At 41.1% G+C, this 25,706-nt stretch overlaps 2 protein-coding genes across 12 annotated transcripts in view; one reads left to right on the plus strand and one right to left on the minus strand.

The window, feature by feature from the left end:
- cux2b (cut-like homeobox 2b) overlaps positions 1–7,509 on the plus strand; it is a 154,232-nt gene extending 146,723 nt beyond the window's left edge. For all 5 annotated transcript variants that reach the window (XM_015366063.2, XM_015366065.2, XM_015366064.2 and 2 more), the window contains exons 21-22: positions 814–1,090; positions 1,886–7,509. In XM_015366063.2, the coding sequence (XP_015221549.2) occupies positions 814–1,090; positions 1,886–2,735 (1,127 nt within the window). In that variant the 3' untranslated portion in view covers positions 2,736–7,509. The remainder of the gene's footprint in view (positions 1–813; positions 1,091–1,885) is intronic.
- A 2,699-nt stretch (positions 7,510–10,208) lies between these two features.
- Positions 10,209–25,706, minus strand: part of mtmr3 (myotubularin related protein 3) — a 34,402-nt gene continuing 18,904 nt past the window's right edge. For 4 of the 7 annotated variants that reach the window (XM_015366068.2, XM_069181973.1, XM_069181974.1 and 1 more), the window contains 5 exons: positions 23,051–24,473; positions 22,481–22,591; positions 21,706–21,794; positions 19,889–19,915; positions 10,209–17,253 (listed from right to left, as the gene is read on the minus strand). In XM_015366068.2, the coding sequence (XP_015221554.2) occupies positions 17,082–17,253; positions 19,889–19,915; positions 21,706–21,794; positions 22,481–22,591; positions 23,051–24,473 (1,822 nt within the window). In that variant the 3' untranslated portion in view covers positions 10,209–17,081. Of the gene's footprint in view, positions 17,254–17,951; positions 18,010–19,888; positions 19,916–21,705; positions 21,795–22,480; positions 22,592–23,050; positions 24,474–25,706 lie in introns of all 7 variants that reach the window. The other 3 variants (XM_015366074.2, XM_069181976.1, XM_069181977.1) reach the window with 2 other exon arrangements.

The following is a 25,706-nucleotide window of genomic DNA, read 5'->3' on the forward strand; positions in this document are numbered from 1 at the left end:
ACAAAAGGACAGCTAAGTGGTGTAGAGTAGCTTTAATGTGCCTTATTTGTGAGACACAGTAGTTGCAATCGGGCATCAGCAGCAATGATTATTAGATCCTAGCAATCAGGTCAAGATGACACCTTGATTCATTAGCCATGTGGATGTGGAGCTCAGAATGTGAGGAAGGCAGGGTCAGGCTTTGGTACTTGTGGATTAGTAGATGATAATCTTGCCTCTGGACCAAGCCAAAGTTTTGTGACACTGTGCAATAGTTGCCGTCTATCAGAAGAGAATGTTTTTTTAATTATAATGCAATTAGGAAAGTTAATTGAGAACAAATTCTCATTTGCAATGATGGCCTGGAGAGTTACCCATTAATACAGCGGAGTATGTTATTGGAGCAATTTGAGTACATTGCTCAAGGGTACATTAGCAGCATCCCCCCCAGGATTTCAACCCATGACTCTCCAGTTTGGAAATGAGAATGCTTATCAAGGTCCTGACAGTTTGTCGTGATTAAGGAACCACTGGCACATTTAATAGAGATGTTAACATTGGTGCATTGGCTAAATGACTGTTTTCCTGTCTTGTGGTCTTAATATTTACTAATGTATCTACAGTTTATCCTGCCTCACTTATTTTGTGGATTAAGCAAGTCCCATTGTACATGTGAAGTACTTTTAGGGTCAAGAGTGTCAATTTGCAAAGTCTTATTGAGTATAGTTTTTGTTTTTAAAAACTTTGAAGACTGAATCCCTACATTTTCATGCAACCACTTTGTGCTTTGGCCCGTGAAATGACGTGTGTCTGCGCGTCTCGCTCTCCCTCCAGCCTACCTGAAGAGGAGGTATGGTCTCTTGAGCACCGGGTCCGACAGCGACTCTCCCAGCACCCGCTCCGACTGTGTGAGCCCAGGCCTGACGCCCGCTGACTTCAGCCCCTTCAGCCAGGTGAAGAAACCCCGAGTCGTGCTGGCTGCTGAGGAGAAGGAGGCCCTGAAGAAGGCCTATCTGCTAGAACCCTACCCTTCCCAGCACACCATTGAATTGCTGGCTTCCCAGCTCAACCTCAAAACCAACACCGTCATCAACTGGTTCCACAACTATAGGTCAGTACAGCCAGAGAATCCCCAGGAACTGAGGGGAAGAATGAAATCATGGAAGTCACGTGATCTCCTTTTGTCTGCTCCATAGGATTTTAGAATAATGTCTCCTTAGTGGAGGACTCTTAAGTGCAGGAATTAAAGCAAGCTTCGCTGCAATGCTGCATTTATCGTAAATGTTTAAGTAGAAAGAACTATCTGTGTCTCAAGGCTCAGTTTAATTTGCTGCTGACTGAGGAATAAATAGATTTCCATGGCATATAAAATTTACATTATAGCACTGTCATAACTGGTACAGCCACAGGAAAATGAGGATTTTTTTTAAACGGTAAAGGCCCTAATTAAAAATCCCCCTCAACCTTTGTGAAATCAGTGTCTTGTTTAAAAACCTCTGATGAGATTTGTCTCTGTTGCCCTGCTGAGCTGTACCTTTAGATACTTAAACGCTTTCACTTTAAAATAAATCCACTCTGGGACTATTGAGCAAATGGCTGAATCTGAGAGCTTGTTTATTATCTCCCCATTATAGCACAAAGATGGCAGTTCCAGTCTCTCACTCTCTTGTACCAAATGCCTTTGTTCCATGCTGTACCCTTTCTACAATACAGATGTCTGAAGAGGCCACCAGACCTTTATAAATACTTTGAAATTCCGATAATGTTGGATTTATCCCTTTTTGACACTGGCCCGTACTGTGCTGCTGTCAGTGTCCCACACAAAAACAAAAGCACCTCTGTACCAGATCAGTACCTGCAATCCAGGAGCGCCTGTAAGTGACCTGTGTCTTCCCGGTCTGGACAGGTCCCGGATGCGTCGGGAGGTGCTGGTGGAAGGGATGCAGGACAACGACACGGATGCGGAGCCTGCCTGCTACTCCACGCCCACGCCCTGCAGCCCCGCCTCCGATCCCGAGGACCGGAAACCAGTGTTCCCAAGCCGGAGCGCACACTACAGCCTGAATCCAACGCCGGACAAGCACCTGGTCACTGTAAAGCAGGAGGATGGGGAGCAAGAGGAGGAGGAGGAAGAGGAAGAGGAGGAGGAGGACGAAGAAGAGCAGTATGCGCAGCGCAGCCACAAGGGCCAGAGGAAATGCATCTCCCTGGGTGTCCAGTTCCCGTGCCCGTTGAAGAAAGAGCGTGAGGAGGAGGCGGGATATAGGGAGCACTCTCCCAAACAGCACTGCGCCAAGAGCCACGCGCAGGAGGGGGCAGTGCGCGGCCGTGTCCCTGCGGCTCTCCCGGCATCCCTCTCCCCCGACGTCCACCAGAGGCCCGTCCAGCTGGGCTCCAGGCAGGAGGGCGAGGAAACCGACAAGCCGCCGTCCGACCCCGTCAGCTTCAAGGCTGCCTCGGAGCCTACGCGCGGCAGCCTGGAAGTGTCCCTCAACTCGCCCTCCGCCGCGTCCTCGCCCGGCCTCATGATGTCCGTCTCTCCCGTCCCTTCCTCCTCGGCGCCCATCTCCCCTTCGCCGCCCAGCGCCGCGACGGCCACGCCCCTGGCCCAGAATTCAGACTCCGTGCCTCCGCAGAACCCCAAGCTGAGCAAGAGCACGCAGAGACGCAATGAGAAAATGGCAAACCTCAACAACATCATCCACAGGCTGGAGAGAGCGGCCAATCGCGAGGAGACCTTGGAGTGGGAGTTTTGAGAGTGTTCAGTTTTGTTTTTTTTAGATTTTGTAAACAACACAATGCAGAACTCACAGGAGGACTCTTAAAGAGTACGCGTTCATTGTGGAGGGAAGCTGATAAATTTGCTTTTCCTCGTGTCTCAGCCTGAAGGAGAGTATGGGGTCAACCAAAAGCCCCACGTCTGCCTCTTAGTGGGGTTCGCTTTGAAGGATCTTTAAAAAAACCATTTTAACGCAAACTCCTCAAGATTACTTTTAAAAAAAGAAAAAAAATATTTATAAATGTGTTTTAGGTATTTTAATAAAGGATACTACTTTGAAATATATTTAACAGCCCTAGCTGTTTTGTTTTAAAAAGGAAAAACGTTAAAAAGTGTCAAGAACACTGACATTGAGACTTTGCAGCTATCGTGTCATTAAATGCACACTGAAGTCCTGTAGTTTGCCACTGTATGAGATTAAAAAAAAAGACTTTCGTCTTAAGCCATCAAAAAGCACTATGATTATTTAAAAAAAAGACTGACCAAATTTGCTAATTTTTGAATAGCAGTTTTTCAATTTTTTTTGTCTTTAAGACATCTCAGTTAAAAGTTGGGTAACAAATTGAAAAACAATGGAAAAAAAAAAGACTGTGGGATAGTCCTTAAAGACTCTAAATAGTTAACATCACGTATGTATTTAGTTTCTTGGTGACATGTTTTGGAACATTTGTAACACAAAGAGTGTCATGTGTGGTTGTATATGTTGTAGAATTGTCTGCAATAGCCTTTTCTGAACAAGATGTAGCATGGTACATGAAATTACCGTTATCCCCTTATAGTTAGTGACCTGTGATATACTTGAGCTAAAAAAAAAAATCTTTAAAAAAAAAGAAAAAAAGGAACTGCAGAATCTAAAGAGTAGAACCTTGTTAGTGAAACTGCATTTGTTTTTCCTGTGCGAAGATACTGAGGTTTACAGTGCTGGCCAGGAACTGCCTGTGAGACGGCAAACGAGCCTGGCGCTGGAGTCAGAGGGGCTGATACACTTGGCGTGGTCAGAGCTTCAGTCACATTTCGTTCTCACTTGTCTCACGCTCGGTAATGCCATTACTCAGACGTTACCCACCTGCCCCCCCTCCCTACCAACCCCCGCCCGCAGTTTCACGTGCAGCTGAAGCGAGTACCCCTATCTCATGCCTGAAAAAAGCACTTTTGCTGTGGGGCATTAAGCGTGAAGCTGGTAGACCAACAGAGACATTCCAAAATGCATGGTTCCAGATACCTACCAGGTAAAGATCAATATGTTATGGAACTTTACATAATATCCCATATAAATACTGTTACATGTTGGCACCTTGAAATGAATTTGTATTATTACTCTGCTGTTGTAGAAAATCTAGCTGGTCTGCATTGTTTCATTCCTCCTGTATGTCTGTACTAATGGCCTAAAGCAATAATATTACAGGTCAAATGGGAATGCTTTTGAGGGAAACAGCATTGGCCGCTGTACCACGACACTGCAAGGCAAACTGCAGACCTCCACTGACAACATTCTGACTTCAGCTTTCCTATGTAACACAAAAACAGCTCTGTGTCGACGTCTGGGCCGAAGTGGAGCAGTGATCAATGATGTGGATGTAACCACTGAAGAGCTCATTCATTTCAGTTTGCCAATTCCCACGGCTAGTGATTGCGACTGAAATAAATTGCTGTTCGGTGTGTTTGATTGTAATTACAATTTATTATAATAGAGCAAGATTGTTGTTGGGTAGAAATAGCCTGAAAGATTGTGCTTTTGGTCATTGGAATGTTACTAATACTACAAAGAAAATGCTAAGCGAGCAGTGGTTTCCTTGACTCTACTGTTACATGTGGTTTGGTCACAAGATGGGTTGCCAGGCAACTCCACCAGGCACTTTGAGACAGGATAGGTCTTAAATGAATGCCTCACAATTGATACACTGAGCTGAGTTGCATGAATTGTTCCTTGCTTTTGTCAACCAAAGCTTCCACTGCTGAAATGGTCTGACCAATCAGTTTCTTGCAAAGAGTCTGTGTAAATGAGGAAAGTGTGTGAATACGGGGAGAGCCCATGCCTACTCCACTGTGGAGTTTAAAAACAATAGCTCAGGAGGTCAGAACCTAATCTCGCCCATTTCTGCCTACTGCAGTATAAATATCAGCCTTCTTGTTCGTGTCTTCCCCTCTCCACCCCTTCTTTGCTCTGTTAAAGTAGGAGGTTCTGACAGCCCCATCCTTACAGATGTGTTGTCTTTTTCCTCAGCCAGGCAAGAGACCCCTACAAAACTAGCTACTCGAATTGTGCCTCTTCACCCTCTTAATTAGGGTTTGACCAGACCACTGAAATGGTTTGTGCCAAAAAAAAGCAATAAAGTAAAAACTCAAAATAGAGAAGAACAAAACTGTAGATTTGCTTTAATCTTCCATTTAGCAAACCATTAGTGTCCAGTTTACATTTTGATAATTTTTTTAATTAAGAGGCAAGGAAATTCCTGTCCTGTCTTAAAGTGTGAACTGATCTGAGGCTATATGGTAGCTCTAACCTACAGTCCCTGTACATACTGTAGTAACTATTGAATTAAGATTCTCTGCTGTGGAAACAGTTACAGGAAACATTTTTAATTTATAAAATACTAAGATGTACATGAGTTTTAAAACCTCAGTGTTCCTCTAGTCTTCATCTCTGTCTTTGGTCATTAGTTAACATGCAGACATGTTAGGAAAGAGTAAGTGCTGTGACTTAATACTTTCTTAAAAATGAATTGATCATAAAAATATGTACAGATTTCATATAAAATGACAGCTCTAATTTTTCTTAAAGTATTCTTAGGGCCACATTGCCTGGTATTGAAATAAAACAGATCAGTGCACTATAGTGTGTCATAGCAAGGTGGATGTTGGCAAAAATGCTCAGTTGAGAACTGAGGATGAACTTCCTCCCTTAAACATTCCTTAGACACACTGTCATACAGACTTCTCAAACTGGAGGAACAACCCCCACAAGCATACCCTAAATATTGAACTTGTATTGAATATTGTGTCTGTTTATAGAGCATATAGTCAGACTACATGACTAATGGCTCTAATTTATTTAATGGAAGCTGGAGCATTTTGTTATGTCTTTGGGGAAATCTGCTCTTTCCACTGAAAATGCCAAAGCAATGACTGAATGACACATGGAGTGTTAATAGTGCCACATGGAGTTTTCCTTTCCTTGTAGGACAACAGAGAATTGAAGAAGGAACTTGCACAATTCAGAAGTTAGTTGCGTTCTAAGCTCATGTAAACAACACATGCTCCCCCAGTTTTCTGCATCTAGCCTATGACATCCCATTTGTTTCACATTAATCTTCCGTCTATGAGCCGGTAATGCTTAGAAACTTAATTTAAATTTTGAGTTGATGCATGAAAGATTGACCAACAGCCACTAACCTTTAAGCATGTACTCTTTTAATTACGTACATGAAAAAAGACAGGATTTGCATCCAGCAGGACTTAGCTGAGCATTCAAACCTTGTTTGCGCTTGACAAACACAAAGCTTTTCAAAATGCTTGCCTGAGCATTGTTTCCTTTCAGTGTGCTCATTTCTGATCAGGGTTTTTTTTAGATGAATAGAAAAACAGCCTTGTCCTGGAGAGCCACAATCCAGTTACTTTTACAGGCCACCTCCCTTAAAAGATTTGTTAACAACTGTAAGCTATGATCAAATTGGGCAAGCAATCTGTTCAGTTAAGAACAGAATTCTGATCCTTGAGGACTTTAAAGAGTACTTAATTTTATTCCTAAATTAGTTCTGAATTACTTACAGTACATTTCAATGGAACAGGCAGCTCCACTTCTTAAAGGCCAAAGATCTGCAGGAGTTAGTCACTTGTCGATACATGGTCATTATAGACATGTACTCCAAGGAGAAGAATTGCCAATTCCTGAAAAGCATAACAACTACCACACGACCACAACAGCTCATTTAACATTAAATTGTGGACAGCTCTGTTCAGATTAAGGAAGAGGTCTGCAGCCCTTAGTGCTTTAAATATCGTACCATTCTGAAATGGTGGTAAATTGACTGAAATAGCATCTTCTGTAGGACTGACCAGCATTGTAAGTGGAACAGGACAGATGTTTCAGCAACTGCTTCCCTCTCTTGTCCTCAAAGTTTCTTACATGTAACTGTGTGGAAAATGTGGGAAAGGTAATAAATCTGTTCAGTTTAAGAAATTAGGTACTCACAAGCATAGATAACCTGGACATTAGCAATAGTTGAAGTCATCCATTAAAGGCATGTGATCCAATGCTGCTGATAAGACACTCTTTAAAACCCTGAGATTGGATTGAAGTGGATCAATCTGTTGATTGATTAAGAACTTCATTATTGATCAGAGCTGGTTGAAAAATGCTCGAAAGGTTGACTTTAAAATGATCGTAGTTAAATGAAGGTTATGCAGCTCCGATAGACCGATACCGATAAGAGGAACACAAGTGTTTATTATGCCTTATGTTTTTTTTTGTTACATGTAAAAGAGTTGTCATTCTCTTACAAGAAAAGCCTGTCAAAACACATCAGTATGTTGTACTAAATTCCCCAAACTGCACACATCTCACGATTACCTTAGTGTCTTATGAGAAGTTGAAATGTTGTATTTCAAAGAGAGGAAAAAAAAATGTAAAGTGTCTTGAAACCACATCTGTATCAGGCCAAGGCTGAAAACATCATTGTACATGATTCCCGCTTGTGTTATGGTTTTTGTTAAAACTGTTACATAAATTGGCCTTTGAAGGCTCAGCAGTGCAGTCTGGTCCTTTTTGGTGCTGACAAGATGCTCAGAGATTCTCACCAGCAATCCACTATAAACAGAGCAATGCATTCGGCTGGCTGAGAAAAGAAACAGGTCGATACGCCCTCAATTCCACATGATTAAGACACGAGCATCCATCAGAATGGGTAATATTTAGTAAGACACAATGGGAAATGTACATATTCATCCAGTGAATGAGAGTGCAATCATGCTGACTGAAAATCAATGAGTTCTTAATGTGAACTAAAGCCATTTAAAAAGCTTTCATTTTAATGGCAGCATTATTCCTTTTACAGCTTTCCCCTTATAACACAGACAATGATCTTAATATCACATTAAAGTGAAAATGGCATCGGTAAAGGCTTAAAACCATTTGGACTCTTAAATAATAAAGCTTAGTATCTTTCCTCTGTATATGCACACTGCAAATACCTCATTTCTTTAAGACAGATTTCAAAACCTGTATATTAAAAATCGTATTTCAATTTACATTTTTGCCAAGTAGTCAGTAGTAGTAGTTAGTAGTTCTGCTAAGATGGTAGTTCTGTTACCACATAATCCACAAATTATCTAGTGCGAAAATCAACCCTAAAAAAAAAAAAGATATGCGTTCAGCTCCTAACACATGGAGTTCGCCAGAGTCAAAGAAAGCACAATATGATGCACTTGCACTGGCAAACAGCAGCAGTACCACCCTGTGGCTTTTTCTTTTCAGATCCCAGAAGCTAACCAAGGCTTGGCTAGGTCAATGGTGGGATGGGAGACCCCAAGGAAAAGCACATACAGCAGTAACCTTTGGCTTTGGTGGCTCTCAATTTCTCTCTGGACCACAATTTCCCATTGTGCCATAAATAATACTGGCTTCAGATGAGATATTAATCCAAGGTCCTAATCCCTTATCCATTGATCAAAGTACCACCTTAAGTTATTGGGTCATTTCTCACGTCTCTACCAGATCTGCTGTATAATGAGCCTGATGGCACAAAAGGGCTATTGCACACCATCCATGTCAATGAAACTGGAGTGCTGGATGACACAGTTCCCCACCAATATCTAAAGCGCGTTGGAAACCTACTGCATGAAAAGAGAGATGGCCGTGTTAAGGAGTTATTATTGAGTTAATTAGTAACTTTCATTTTTAAACTCAAGCTGTTTTGCTAGTGTTTGTCCCCCTTACCAGTAAGGCGCTTTGAGTGCAGTGTCCAGAAAAGTACTCGTAGTACCAGTCAGTGTCACATCCAAGAGCATGTCTAACAGCAGGGTAACTGCAGAGCGCAAAAACAGTGCCCTGAAAGAGGCACAGGTCACATTTCTGCTATTGCAACTATGCATCATAAAAAAAATAAAGCATGTTCCTTGTTTTCTTTGGCAGTTTGGGTCTGCTAAATTCCCTACTTTATTTTTTAGACAGTAGAAATATAAGTGTACAATGATTTGTATCCCTTTTTTCCTAGATGTGCTGGGGAGGTCACTGTCTGGTCCTGTCATTAATAAAGTCACAAACTAAACTTCTAGAAACAGGCCCTGCTTTGTATCACAGTAATGACATGGTCGTTTAAGTCATATGTCTAGCTAGCAAATGGGTGCCGAGATCAAACCCTGGCTGTGCTGAACTCAATCAAGCGCACCCGGTGTGTCTTTGGACTGGTGCAGGGAAACAGAGCAGCTGAAGAAACACAGGACATGCAAACTCCACTCCACAGAATATTTACCATGCTGGAACCAAACTCAGGGCCCAAGAGCTGCAAGGCTGCCATGACACCATGCCCTCTGCCTTTCTTCTGAAAATACTTCTAAAATCGGGAGATTAAGATTCTGTGCTTCAATTTCCAGTAACTCTTCCAAATCAAAACAACTTACAGGCAACTAAGATTATGTTTCTGTTTTGCAGTCATACCGAGCCTAATCTTACATGATGAGAGGAATCCATCCTAAAGACACATGTAAAACTGCTTTCAGCAACATTGATACTTGAACAGCCCATACTGGATCCATGTGATCCAAGAAATCAATATCAATGCAACAGCACTTTTTTCAGTCACTCCAGCTTCAGGAGACATCATATATAAACTCATTTTTATGAGCAGATGTAAACGAGATCAGTTTTTTCACAGACATCTCGTTATTTGGATCTGTCTTTTCAGGGGGTAAAGATCACACCATGAAAATGTTCCCATTAATAAAGGAATTTAACCAACAAAATACATCCAATGTCTAGACTCGCTGTACACAGTATATACACACTGGAAGCCATGTGGTTAGGTGATCATGGACCTGACAAGGCAGATGCAATTTTGCAGCTTTTCAAATCTTTCAGAATTTTTAAAAACGTTCCATTATTGGTTTCATCTTTAAAATCCCTCCTTATTGGACTATGATCAGTTTAAGGCCTCAGATGCTTAAAGTTTTAAACTATAATTTGGTTAAACTACATGAAAAGTAAAACTGAAAGCAGTCTTAAAATGCACTGCTCTATAGGCCTGACCATGGTTTAATAAATAATACTACTAATAATGAAACTGATGAGAAGTGAATTAATCTCCATTCTCACTGATATACGTGAGGTTCTTACTGTACATACACTGGAAAGAACCACTGTTAAAGATTATAGCCAGGACAGTGGCTTTAATTATCAAAATTAAATCCATTACATGGTACAAAAAACAGAACACAAAAACATGAGGAGACAATACAGAGTTAGCAAATGCAACATACAGATGCTAAACTTTATTCCAACTGTTTTGATCTCTACAACATTTTTTTTAAAATAAATTCAACAAAACAAAATATTTATACTGAGCAAGGAGCACTTCCTTGTGTTACAGGAAAACAGCTATGTACAGCTACAAGTTCCTCTTATACAAAGAAAGAGACGTGAGAACTTAAGTGTGTTGAAAACAAGAAAAGGGGGAAAAAAAGCACAATTATGATCCCAGTCCAGTAACCCGTATCTTAACAGCCTGGCTACAGTCTCTCTTCAAAGACCCTTCCAGGTCACAGTCGTGATTTGATTTTTTGGAAACGCACCAGGACTGCCGCTTGGGAAAACTGGAGCATCGCTACATGTCAATCATCCAATAAAACACAGGAAGAGATGGAGCCAGACTCGAGAGCCACATGCTGCACAAAAAAAGAAAACTCCCAAGGCTCTCTCCCAGCATGTAACTGCCCCCTGCTCACACATCTTGTGCAACTCCCACCGAAAAGCAGCTTTCCTCGTGACAAACAGCACCTCCTCAGGCAATCAGCTTTTGAAGTCGCTCCTTTTCTAACAGGTAACTACTTCTTGCTAACATTTATTTTGCACCAATATTTGTTTCCTTCCCATTTCTCAGAATGACCTGGGTGTTTGCGCTGAATTGATAATGCCCATCCACCCAAGAACACAGCTGCTTCCATGTTTCTGCTCCTCTGTTCCTGTTGTTCAGTTTTGACCAACTTGAAGTGCTTTCTTAAAAGGTAAGGGGCACAGTCTACTTTTTAGCAGACATCTGCTTCTTGATCACTATGCATAGGTATGTTGCACACTAACAGGTGTATCCAACCTCCTTCCCACCACCTATAACAGCACCATGAAACTCATTCAACTGATGAAACTTCAGACATCTCCAGCCCTGGTCCTAATAATCTTCAGACACTGACTGAATGCCCTGTGATCTACAGGATAGAGAAGAGGATATTGTATTGGAGCACATACAGTGCAATCCAGAATTATTCATAACCATGTTGAAAGGAATAAAAAGCATCTATAACAAAGATTTACTGATTAATGCCCTGCTGAATAGTCATTCGGTAGTCTTAAAAGCATTGCACAGAACAGAGAGATAGTTGTCGTACATAATTTTAGTATCCAGAACGCTCACATTCGTTCACACTCTTGTAGTAAGCATTTCATAAATCCTGCTCTGGCAGGGAATGCACAGATAAGACACTACCTGTAGTGTGGTAGGAGATTCTGGTAATGCTGAAGGTAGGTTTTGATCATTCCTCTAGGGAGAGCTGTAGCTCCAGCCACTTTGGTCTCCTTTCGTGAACTGCCTTCTGGAATTTAATTGTACAGCCAATACAAAACAACTTCAAAACATAACAGACCCCTGTCCTATTTCACAATGGGCACACATGGTTTCTTAACATGAGCTTCAGTTTATTTTTACACCAAACAGGGATGAGCATTTCCAAAAAGCCAAGCTTTTCTTTCATCTGACCATGAGGCATGGTTCCAATTGGTGGTGTAGTTTGTGAAGCTTCTCCCTTTTGGGTTTTGCACTCAGAAGGGGGTTCTCTCCTTCTAATCAGTTCAGTCCATGAACGTTCATGCAAGCAACACAAAGCAAAGTTTGACTCTTTGTAGCCTCACAATGATACTTTGAATTAAAGACCTCCACCTCTAGTCTTTGGATTTATAGTTGTTGGGGGGGCATGTGTCTAATCGTACCTTCTTCCTGTAAAGGTTACTACACTATGAGCCTGTGCAGAATGTGCAGAACAGTGGCTAAGTGGTCAAACCAGAGTTTTGTGTATTTTCTAGCCATTTCCCAGCAGTCTTCAGGAACCTCTCTGGTTTTAACCATTGAGATGCATAGGTAATACTGAGAGCCTTTCATGTGCAACCTTCTGTTAGACCACAGGAAAACCTCACTAAGCTTTCATTGCATTTTCAAAGAAAAGAATGTTATTATAATTTTTTTCTGATGGATTTTACTTAAAGGAATACCTAGAAGTGTGAATAAAAACTAACATTATCATTTTTAAGCAAAACATTCACCCAGTCTATAACTCATTCCATGTTCTTGCTCAGGGCAGAAATGCATGTGTGGTGCTTCCAGATGTTTGATTATGGTCAACGTCTCACTTGTGGAATTTTATTTCTGAGCAGGTATTACGGACAATTTTTGTTTAGCAGTGCAACAATTTTAAACCACATGCGTCTTCACAGGGGTATATAGCACTGAGTAAAACCGCATACTTATGTAAGGAGAAAGGCTAGCACTGATATTATTCATCTCTTTTGTTTGGCAAGTGTGGATGAAATACAGCATCAATAAAAAGCAGCTAGTAAAAAAAAAAGGTTAGAGATCATCCATAGTCCATTAGCTGGATATAAACCTGCTACACTAAAACAAGACTGCAAAGGTTATTGGTCCACTCATCAAATTTTCATCCTTGCTTGGACTTGATGGAGTAGATTTCCAATTAGTGCAAAGTGCAAAAGACTTCCTTCAGGCACCAGCAGATTCTACAATAATGATCAGCACTAGCGGCAAATTCAAATACTGCCATTATGTCAACTCTGCTTGTGTGAAACAGAAGAAATAAAAAGGCCCATACAGTATTTCACAGGTTTTACATCCTCACACTCCTCCCAAACCCATTTAAAAACCTACATGAAACATGACTACACTTCTAGGCCTTAACAGCCCCTGCTGGGCAGTGATGTGAAAAATCAGAATGATTGTGCTTGCACAGTTCTGAGAAGGCTGGCGGGGTGGAGAGCCTCACCTCCACAGCGCAGAAACAGAAAAGAAAACAAATGTTAATTACCCCTTTTGGAAACATAAGGTCGATTCAATCAGTGGAGGTCAGGTCCCAAGCGCTCTTTTTTTTCGGGGTAGAAAATGACAAAATACACAATACCCTTTAAAAGCTTAATGCAAAGGCATGCTGTATTCTCGATATATTCCACAATTCATCTTTAACAGTATCTCTCACTCATCCCTTTTCTCAGTGCTCTGAAAAAAGTCAGACTGGGCAGGCGTTCTTCCAAAACGCAAAGGATTTTAGTTTATTGGGCGCCTGGCCAGTAGTCACTAGGTCAATCACTACTGCTATGCACATGTAACAGGTTTTGTAGAAGGCAGTATTCAGACAGTCGATCTGCAGAGAGGTCCAATAAAAGGAGCAGTTGAAAAGGATCTCTATCAATCGGGCACCACAGAAGATGAAATAGTGATAAGTGCCTAAATGGAATAAGTTCTTTTACAATTCACTTAAAAAACCTAAGCAACTTACCAACCTGTCTGAAAACACTAACCCATGTAACTGTAAGGTACAGATAAGGTTTTTCACATGCTTTCAGTGTCCAGCTACCTATACCTATTTAATCAGCATTTAGCAATCGCCGGCCTACATTCATAAAGACTTTACAGCTGCGCTAAATGAACTTCCCAATTTCTAGGTTGTCACTAGAAAAAAGAAAACAGAAGCGATAGCTTTTAAGGTGTTGTATTTAGGAGATGCTAAAATGTGTGAATGGTTTTAAACTTTTGTTTTGTGACACCAAGTCTATTTTTTATTTAAAAAATGGGCTGTAAAAGCAAAATACATTGTAAATGAATACATCCAACTGAATTTTCTCTGGATCCCAATATACTTAAATATTCTGTCCTCTGGGTTTTGGATGATTAATATTAACTAATGACTTAAAAAAATATGCTCATTACACTTTCCTGATGCCAAAAAGAATATTTGGTTCTTTTATTTACTACCACAGAAAAATAAACAACTACAAAAAGGCCATTCTTTGCCAAACAGGTATGCCATAGGACCAAAATGTGTATTCAGCAGGATTCTGGGATTAGTGAGCAGTGCCACCTGTAGTTTCCGATGGTAAATAGCTGTGATGTAAACTGAAAAGCGGGTCACCTAGTTTCATAAAACGGAAAAAGTCAGAATTTTAACTAAGAAACTGAATTGGCTTGTAAGTTTAAAAGCATGTCACGTGAATATTCACAACCAAAAACCTTGGTACACAATACCACGATAAAAGGAAGTTACAGCCAAGCATTCCACCCACTGCAGATGTCCTCTGATCATTTGAAAAAAATCCAAGCTGTTTAACTCAAGTGCCAATGTAGAAAGCAGGTCTAAACCCCTTCAGGTGAAATGGAATTAAGCCCTTAAAAATAAAAACCCACATCAATTTTTGCAAGTAATTCAAATTCCTGCCTGCAGTCCCCAAGTGCACTCACAACACTGAATACTGATTGCATGCCCTGATAATTACTATATCATCCAGGTGATTGCCAAGATGTTTTCACGAGGTGGAGAGACCTATACTTTAATAGCATTTCATCCAAAGCAAACAAATCTGTTGCTTTACGTTTTGAGGAATAAGCCACTCAGTAGTTCAAAGGCTTATGGCTATAAAAATGGTCTTGGAATACGACCTTGAATATTACAGGAAAATCTATTTAAGCTGTCCAAATCCTGCATTATGCTATCCATTGTCCTTAGAATTTGAGATCATGTGCATTGATTCTCTAGATCACAATGAAACTTTAAACAAAATGTTTTGTGGATTACAGAAATTTATCTTAGCATTCAGAACTCAAAGGAAATAACACTACATTATAGATAAATGAACTGTGAGCATTTTATGATATTCCTCTTAGGTCATTGATATTCAGCGCACAGAATATTTATTCAATCAGCTTCAAAGATCACTCCTGCATCTCTCCGCAGAAGTTTCTTGACTAGTCTGCCACAATCTTGGAAAATAAAAATAAATACAAGCTTTCAAAAGCATAAAGGAATGAAGACATGTTCATACAGCACTGCCATATTGCTACAGGATACCCTTGTTTTCAAAGCTTTTTACCTATGACTTGACGAAACTGTGAACGCAGTCCCAGATCAGTAGCCCCTACCCTGCAAAACTTAGTCTCCATTGGCAGAGAAATAAAAAAAAATTGTGACAAATCAAAAATCACTATTGAAAAGTACATTTATTATTCAAATTAAATATATTATCTATTTTGTACAAAACACACAAGTTCTACCAACTCTCCAAAATGGCCCTTAAGCAGGAGAAGGTACTACTAAGATGAACTGAAATAAGGTGCTTGTTTAAGTGATTTGTCTGGGGAAGGGTGGGGATTAATGCAATTACAAATATCCAATACTGCCTACCGCTGCAGGTTCTTCCAGTCTGTGACAACACAGTGACTACCAGGAGAGGTAGGAGCAAGAATGCTGAAAGACCCAACATAACCTTAAAAACCTCAAACATGCAGAATCCAATGTGAATTACATCTCTTCTTTGACACATACGCAATGTTAGCTCACCCTGATTGGCTGACAGCTGTTCCTGAAATACTGTCTAATACTCCCGCCAAGACCTGAATTCAAATTCTGCTGCCTAAATTAATGCAAAAGTGCCACATTGTTTCATCTGTTATTCCTGAAACAGGATATTGAAGTATCCTTCGGGGCACAATAATATGACATTAAATGAAAATATTCAATTTACTATGCAAACTGAAATCTGTGGTGTACCACAGAGGCCACACTGGTGTGAAAATGTGCAAGTACTAATCTTTTAGGAAATGTAGGTTAACATCAGTTTTGTTTGAAAATGGGTAGACTTGATGCATTTATTGGCCCTACCTACTATTATTAATGCAATAAGGCTGTTTTCCCCTGCCAAGAAAATACAGGACTTTCCGTTTGTTAGAGGGTGGTCAAGACCCACACTAAACTCGAGTACAGCAGCAAATGCAAATCTAAGGCATTTACTTGATAAGGAATTGCTCTCAGATTTACCGACCTCTACTCGGATGCCCACAATCGAAACTAGTCAATTCAATCTGATCCGCAATCTTCCGTAACAGTCGGATGCCTCTTGCTGTGGAAGGTGGAAAAGTCTGGAACATGCTGGCTTGTGTTGTTTCAGTCTGGAAGAACCCAAGCGGTAAGGTTTCTGTTCTTTTCTGTTGTTACATTCCCTGAGCTAAGAGGACAGCAGATCTAACAGGCCTGGTTCAATATATATACACCTCTGAAGACAAATCTGCTGCAGCATCAATGTAGCATCATTTTCACAAAAACCAATCAAGAAGATTGCATGAGGGGCATAGGCAACTACTTTTTTTTTTATTTCTTAAGCACAACAGGTCCTTTCATACACTATTACCTTGAGTTTACTTCCCCCAATGACTTTCTTTCAATGCCCTCCAAGAGCTCAGCCAATCCAGCAGTTTTAACCCAAGTCAAACCACCCCAGACCAACAAAGCTCTTTCTGAAGCTGAAAGCAAAACGTTAATGGGAAAGCACCACGCACTCCAAGACTTTCTAAAAAAAAAAAATGCACTGGGAGATAAAAGGTGCTTAGAAGCTTGCCTGAAAGGATTGTAAAAAAAAAAAGCCTCATTCACTCTGATTGAGCGGTCTATTACGTCATGAAAGGAGCTCCCACCTCACCCACTTCAGCAGTGAAAAGGGTTGCCTTGTCTTGACTGCCATCACTTTAGATCATCAAAGGAGGAACCAGCCCCTGTAACACTTCCAGCAGTTCTGTGCACGTTCACGCACACAAAATCCAAAGTGCTTAACCCCTTTCCACACATCGTCTTTTTTTACCTCACTTTACAAGAATGTGGCTATATGTATCAAATTTTCATACACAAGCATGAAAATTGTACATATATACACACACTCCACAGATATTAAAAATCCTAGATTATCACCGACTCCATAGTCCCATTGTAAAGCGTGTCTCAACACAGAACATTAGCCACTTCTGTCCATTCTTTCCTCCCAGCTGCGGCCACCACCTTGTGCAGGTCTCTAGTTGGAGCTGGCAGTGATGGGCTTCTCCAGCTCCATGTCCAGGGGAGGGCTGCCGAGCTGCAGGCCACTGTAGCAGGTCTTGCACACGCGACTGGGCTCAAACAACTGCTGACTGGGGACCGGGATCTTCTGATCGCAGCAGGTGGAGCAGAACACATTGCCACAGTTCCTACACAGGCCAAAAAAAAAAAAGAAAGAAAAGCCGCCGTTTAAAGATTTGCGCTGGCTTACTTGACAATATTGTCTAGTTCAGATAATGTAATACAAGACATCCTGCTGGGCAGTCTCCGTTCAATTGAGCTGAATTTGCCACTGTCGGAGAATGAAGCTTGAACATTTACTCATGCACTTCGTTTAGACTTTAAATAGTTCCTCAGTCTATCTTGATTGATTAAAAAGTATGCATGGCTGCAGGAGATAAAATCCCCAATCGTTTGGGGCATGGGCTAAATTAAAACAGTGCACGCACCCATCTACAATGAACAAGAGATTGCTCTCATCTTCAACAGTCTACAAGATGATTCGATGAACAGCACAGTTTTTGTTTATGTTGACCACATGGAGTTCAGGACACTTTCAACACAAACTATATCCCACAGCAAGGATAGCTGGAATTTTAGCCAGCTATATATCATGACAGAAGAGACACAAATTGTTGTGCTACAACTGTTCTAAACCCGAGTGAAGAAGAAAGGCCACAAGACCATCCAATGCATACAATATACATTTATCTACTTGTACTGTATTGTAGGTTAAAACTGACAGTTTGCTGTAGCAATTAATCTACAGATCAAGTGTCCAGAATCCCACAGGGTCTCAAGTAATGTTTTCTGTACCACCTGCTCAGGGGTGATTAAATGTACTTACATCGTTAAAATTAACAATTAACTGCTTTGATTTTAAAGAAATCATTTTAATCCCATGCCTACAAAGGGAAGCAGAAGAACAAAAATCAATTACTATTTAAATGCCAAGTTCTAGAGCCAAATAAGTGCATTGAGGTGATCCTTTTAAAAATTTTCCACAAATAATTTCTGCATGTTTCTTGCATAAAAGCTGTGCAGGATATGAACACAAATACAACAGGTGATAAAAAATTGAGGATAGAATATTATCAAAATCATTTGTTGTCACAGCTTATCAACCATTACAGAACTATTTGCTGTGCAAACATGGAGAGCACAGGTGGATGGGCCCAATCCAGCCCACTCTTAACAAGAGGAGTGTACTTTCTCAACGTTAAGAGCATCATGAGCCTGCTGTATCCAGTACTTCCCAAAAGGGGTAACCTTGTTACAGCACTGCTACCGTATGGGATAGTTTTCCTAAAGCATGCAGAACAGCAAAACATTCAAGACAAAATGGAAAGTCATGCACATGCATAAAAAGGCAAACCTTTGCTTTCACTGGTAGAGAAATCCAACCTGTAACTACTTAGAATTAACTTAATGTGATCAAAATCAACCATAAACCGGAACAATTTGTGGTCAATTCAATTCCAAAAACCCTGCAATAAGCAATATACATATTTCTTCTTGCCCAGTGCTTCATGTAAAAGAGGATCAGTTGATTATGTATGGTAACCCCCAGATCCCCCAGCACAAGGGCTAGTTAAATGATATTATTCATTGAATACAGCCACAACCCAGTTATCATTTGCATGAAAACACTATCTGAATGTTAAATCATTCATATGAAAAGAAAAAATAAGCCAACTTATTGTCTGCAGTTTTTAGTCTAGAAACACAAAATGGGATTTCCCCCATGTAATAATTCACTGCTAGATTTAAATCAATTGGTCTAAGTTTGGTTCTGTAGCTTGAGGTGTGCAATACAAGTCTGCAGTTAAGACAACATGAAGCACTGGTACGTAAAAGGTACGCAGCCCAGGAGCAGAACTCTCACCATTGTTCAGTAATGGAAAAATGAGCGAGAATGACGAGGATAACAGTTCTGTCTAACAGAATGCAGTTAAAAGGTCGAATGCCTTCATCAACTTGAAATACCGCAAAATAGAAAATAGGCCCAATAAAGAGGGCATTTGTGTTATCCTGTTTGACTGGGTGCCGGTGGTTTATTGATCTGAGGATCTCATTCAGCTATTTCTGGGTAGCTCGTTCTGGATACTTATGTGCATTATTTCCTGGGTTACATTTACAAAAGGTGTTCCAGGTCACAATTCTGGAGGATGTCAACATACAAGATGCATCTGTCTCAATAACTAAAACCAAATCCCTCATAATAAATTTGCCAGCACACTATGAAAATGTCAGTTCTTTTCTCACCTGCATTGGTCCAGAGTAGGGAGAGTTTCATTTGGATGCTCCCTGACTGACAGCACAGGCGAAAATGGATATTTATGAAAATATTTTTTTTTCCCCCCAAAGAGTCATCTGACCTCTACTCCTTTTCATTGTCAGATTTTTTAGAAGCCATCAACACGTCAGATGTAACTCGTTCTACAGTAATGGTCTGAATAGCAGTGGTTTAGGACATTTAAACACCCCATAAACCGACGTGCAGTCAAGGCAACTAATTTAAACCGGCATATTTTTTTCTAAGTTTTGAACATAGAAACAATGCCCATATCAGTGCAGATTTCTTACGACTCTTCCTATAGATCCTTCCTTTAAAAAAAGCTTGGGATAGACTTGTGTGAGTGATAAACAATTGACATGTTTCAACATAACAGGTTAATTGAACACAGGGAGACCAAAAAAGTTAGAAAGAAAATAAAATAAAAGAAATGCATGAACATAAATGATATGAAAAGAGACAGAGAGGACTGTTGAACAGTTTCTCACCAGGCTTCATCAACAGGCTCCCTGTCCCTGCAAAGTAGAGGGGAGACAGTGGAGAAAGGAACACAAGTCAGAGAGAAGGGCCTGGGCTGGGAAAACACTGGCCTTACAAGAGTGCCCACTGCAGGGCTAGCGGGCAGCCTGCAGTACGTTTCTTCCACCCTATCCCTATCTGGCACAGACAAGCTAAGATCCCATGTCTCCAGCCTTTACGGCTCAATTAAGACCAGCAATAACTCCAATGACAAACTGAGAAATGTGGAAAAAAAAAATGGCTTTTATAAAGGTGTGCCAGATTATTTTACCTTTCACTGCTACACTGTTCAATTTCAGATGAACATTCTCTGTTCAGTCTCAAGCCCATTCCCATCAAGCATGAGACAAGCACATGCCTCAGAGTTGGATAAACACCAGACAGACATCTCCGTAGTGTATTGCTACAAGTTAATCTTAATTATCTGCAGCAAATGTCTATATTTTCATTATAAAGCAGAAAAACGCAGATTTCACCATTTACATTATACTATCTCTGATCATTAAAATGTAGGCATAAGATAATTAACGAGAAGGCATTCTGCTTCAATGCTTAAACCACCTTGCTTAGCTTACCTCTTTCCCTATGAGCAACCAAACAACTTCTTGCAAGGGACACATTCATTCAGCATTTTACCCAACCCAGGCCCAGCAAAACCAAACAACCAGGCAGCAAGAGAAACAAAGGATGTGGTAAACCAGAACAGAAAACAAGTGACCATACAAAAACCTCTTGGTGGATATTGTTTTACTTTTAAAAGGATGGAAAACAAATTCAACAACTTGTGGTGAACATAAAAAAATGAAAGTTAATGTTTATTACAATATGAAAGAGCACAGAAGAACCTTATGTATCCTCTTCAACGTAACCATTAATTAGCACTGTACATTTTTTTAATTTAGAACTGAAGGACAAAATCTCTTTATTGTATAAATAAAATGACAGGTTTTGGAAGATTACAACTCTAACCTTTATTTCCCCACCCATACTAGCGTGCCCCTTTCACAGCTTTATTTAATCAAAATTCAAGTGCACAGATCTGGCACCTCCTGCTAACAGGAAGATCAAAAGAGTTCTTTAGAAAGTAGTATAGACATGCATGGTAATTGTGGTTAAAAAAAAAGTTTCCCCTTGGAAATATCTTAACTTCACCAACATTTTCATTTCTACTATGGACACCCTGCTGAACTATTTCCTTTTATTTTGGAAGATAACACAAGAGTTCACTTCCGAAAACACCAATTTTAAACTGAAGGTTTTTAATTTACTACAGAAAACAGTCCAATAGGCTCCCCCTATTCACCACCAAAAAATGTAAAGCACATCAGGAGATCTCGTATAGAACAGGAAGGGCAGATCAGCATGATCTTGCAATTCTCAGATTCAGCTATAGTCTGACTTCACCAGATCCAATGAAGACTATTCTGACTTCCTCCCAGCACTTACTAAGACCCATAGTCCCATAGATATTCCACTTCCCTTAAGTACTTCAATTTATTAACTTAGGAAAGGAACAGCCAATTAATTAAACATATCTTGTTTAAAACTGATCAGCAATAAGACAGGGTTTTCATCACATTGTATTCTCAGTAACCAAACAGGTTGCGGACGCTTTTCCCCAAGTTCTTAATTACCCAGAAAACCTGCTGGACTGCGATAAGAAAAGTTAAACGTGATGAGGTCATTTAGCCCATCGCCGCTCTGAGCGTCTGGTTTCAACACGCCACAGTTACGAGAAGCTGGAAACCAAGCCTGGGAGTGTAGACGAGAGCGCAAGGCTCCTCACCGGCAGTGATGTTTCCTGGTAGCCAGCCAGAACCTGCTCTCACATCCGTAGCACTGGGCAGCCAGGTGGTCAGGGTACCACCGCGTGACCTGCAAAGGCAAACATCTACTCTAACGACACTTGTCGCCCACTAATCACTATCACTGCTTTCTCAACTTGCATTGAAACCTTTTACTTCTTCAACTTTCAACCTTTTTCCTCCTTCAAAGCATTTCCTGAAAACACCCCCCCACAACAAGACTGCTTAATGACTGGGTAAAGTGTAGAAGAACAGTGTAAGACAGACCTTAGATTTCTGACTCATACTGAATTTAAGGAAATGTCTACAGTACAATCCCATTAAAGATTAGAGGCACTTCACAGCGACTTCCTGCTGTTGGCCGCCAAGGTGCTACCTTGAGGCTGATGACGCAAATATCTTAACTTTCTTTGAGCTTTTGATTTCAATTGCGGAAGTTAGAAAGATTTAACACAACTCATCGTGAACTTGTCTCAATATACATTAAAACAGATTGCCGTCTTTTGAAAGATGCTTCCTAGTGACTGTGATCAAAATTTAGGGGATACTTCTGTCTGCATTGGGAGTTACAAATATTGCCATCTAGAGCATTCTAGATTAGATCACGTATTCTGCTTGGAATATTTTAAGCAACTCACTAGGATAAGCCATTAAATGGTTACCATAACTGTTAATGACAAACAAATCTAAAAGGGAAACAAGACGTTTGCAACTACGTATCCATGTTCTGAAGGTTTTGTGGCAAAGATTACTCACCTCTGTGTCCTGTTTGTCCACTTGCTCCCAGCTGGCCTCCGAGAACAGCTCAGTGCTGCAGCGAGACAGGCAGTTCGGATCAAGGTTACACTCGGAGTCCGGGATTGAGGTCTGGAACACAGACAGGGTTTCACAAAAAGAACTGCAAGCTGAAAATCACACATCAAGAACTTAACATGCATAGCGCTACAACTAGATCACATCGATTTCTTTGCACTTTTCCCCCAAGCAAATTAATTTCTAAAAATCCAGGGAAAAGTTCTGACTTAGTCATTCACTTGAATAGGCTTGGATGTTTACCTTAAACTTTCCGACTCACCATCACTGTTTCCACTTCAGCTTAATTAATAGAAAGCAAGGAAATCTGCCAAGAGCACTGAAGTTCTCAATTCAGCTTTTGTTTCTGGAAACCATTTTCTCTGTGTGACAATCCAGGCTGGGTAAATAAAATAACCTGGACTGGTATTTATCCACTTGAGGGACTTTAAAAGCTGCAGAACATCAAATCTAAATTTCCTCCCCCCTATTTGAGACCCGCTCTAGAATCCAAACCCACCAAGTGCATCTTACCACTTCATCCCCCATCTCCCCATTTATCCTGAGGGAGTTATTGAGGTGTTGGCTCTCTAGCCGGCTCCACAGTTCCTGGACTTGTTTCTTCAGCGTCTCCACCTCCATCTGGTGTCCAGCTTCGATCTGCCGCAGTCGCTGCTGTATGATGTCATTGTAGAGCGTCAGCCCGTCGTCGTCAAGGTGACTGCGGGCCGGCTGCTCTGGGCTGGGCGGCGGGCGGCCCAAGAGTGCGTGTAGACACCTGTGCTGGGAGCCCATGCTGCAGCTGCCACGCGGGTGTAGGTTTAAGGAGCCGCAGCTTGCCGCAGACACCTGCCGGCTTAAGGGAGCCCTTTCCCCATTGTGCCTTGGCGGCTGTGGCCCGCAAGGATCCCCATCAGAGACATCACCATTGCAGATGGCTCCATCTCTGCTGACCTCAGGAGGAACAGGGTGCAAGGCACTGAGAGAAGGCCGCTTGCTGACATTCGAAGTCTTTGGGGTGCCTCGCTCAGCTTCAGCCTCCCACCCAGCCTCTCCTTTGGGACAAGGTACTAGGCACTCAACTTCATTAGGCAGATTAGAAAGCGAGCAGGCAGACGACGGCCCCGAAACGTCCTGCCGAGCCACCTCCTCTGTCAGAGTCTCTGTGGAGCTCTCCATTAGTGAAGTCCTGTCATCTGGCCGATCCAGGGGGAGGGACAGAGGTGAGCTCGGCTGGGGAGAGGTGCCACGACTCTCTTTAACACCCTGGTCACCCAAGCAAGTTTGACTGTATCCATTGGCCATAGTCCTAAACACAACACTACTTACATCGGGCAGTTTGTGAACATCAGAGGCAGGAAGCTCCTGTAGTTCCTGGGAGAGATGGACAGTCGTGTACTCCACCTTTTCCTCCAGTGATTCAATGCCCTCTTTGCCATCCGAGACAGGGACAGCTGGCAGGGGTTCTACATTTGTAGGCAGTGTTGCAGAGTCCCCTGGAGCACTGCTATTTAGTTCTCTCTGGGCATCTTCTATTCCAGTTTCTTCTTTTGTTGCTTCCTGAAGGATGTTCTCCATCTGCCCCTCAGCCACCCCAACAGCCACTGAAAGCTCAGCTTCCTCTTTGTTCTCATCCACCAATTGCTGCACCCACTTGGCTTCACGGTCTTTAAGATCCACCCCCAACACACTCCCCCCCACCGACTCCTCCCCTTCCTCCGCCTCTCCATCAGGACTGCCTCCTTGGTGACCCGGCTCTTGTAGGTTATTAACTCTGGCCTCTTGGTCCTGGACAGTGGCACCATCAGGCCCCACCCCAATGTTGATCTCCAGGGATCGCCTGTGGTCCTGCCACTTATCATTTAAGCTGGGGTCACTTGAGCGCCGGTTGGGGGCTGGGCAGCCTCCAGCTTCACAGGCGCTTGGCAGATTGTCGAAGGATCTAGTCTTCGGAAGTCTTGCATGGAAAAAGTACACAGAAAATAACTTTGATTATAAAAAAAATAACTGGATTCTTCATAAGGTTGCTATGAAGTCAGATATTTTAAGCATTTAATTTTTTATTCTATCTATTCTACAGTATGTAGTTACCAATTCATATTACACAGAATTTAAATCTCTAAAGTATCACGAAATACTGGTATTAATAGTATGAGTTATTCTGCTAGTAGCTGTAAAATAAATATTAACTGTTTTTCACACTGTAGTTAATTCCGTTAACCTGGGACATGAACATACATTTCCCATACCACCAGCTCTGTTTCATAGGCAATGTTTCACCACACATTCTCTAAAGCAGTGAAATGAGATGCTGCATTGTGCTACTGTATATTCAGAAAGAGAACTTCAGAATAAAGAAAGCGCAATGCTACGAACTGGAGGCTCTTACTGGATTACATGGTTATATTTTTCATTTTTGGCAAAACACTGAGTACAGATTAATTTATATTCTTGAATTATATTCTGATGATATACATCAGAACAATGTCAACTACAAAAAGAACTGGGTGGAGAAGTGTACATTTACACCCTTTGTAGCCTGTGAGAGTCTTTTAAATCCAGTGTAAATCAAAAAAAGACTTAATTTTGAAGAGATCTTTATTCACCTGTGGGATCCGGAAAATGATTAGTTTTATAGGTATGTGCATTGCATTCATTTTCAATACTAATTCCTTATTTAGGAGGGCACACACCTTCAGCAATCATAAGTAGAAGCAGAACATTAAATAACACCAACAGTAGAAGGTATGTAAGATCTTGTTTTTAAAATGTTAAGGTTGGATTTCATTTAAGCTGCATTTATACCACTTTCCGTACATAAAGACGAACATTCATACCTTGCAGAACTGGCTGCAATGGCACAGATTATGCAATTAAAAAAAATCTTAATCTTACAGCTCCCCATTATATAATTCAAGACTTGACTAGGTTCTAGTAATTGGCATTTCCACTTGAAATAGTTACAGAAATGACAGCATACTGAATAAACAAAAAATGTTTTGATCTTACAATACTTGTCAAATGCTGCACATGTTCTGCTGCACTGCAAGTTCCAGTGTAATGAATACTCATTTTAAGCAGCACAAACACAATTCTATCAATTAGGTTTTTTCAAAGTAGGAATCTCAAAAACCAAACCAATCAATTGGACCCTGAGCGAATGCACTGAACTGAACCAATAAACACTTAG

Source organism: Lepisosteus oculatus, chromosome 22, assembly GCF_040954835.1.
Source record: "Lepisosteus oculatus isolate fLepOcu1 chromosome 22, fLepOcu1.hap2, whole genome shotgun sequence".
NCBI classification, from domain to species: Eukaryota; Metazoa; Chordata; class Actinopteri; order Semionotiformes; family Lepisosteidae; genus Lepisosteus; species Lepisosteus oculatus.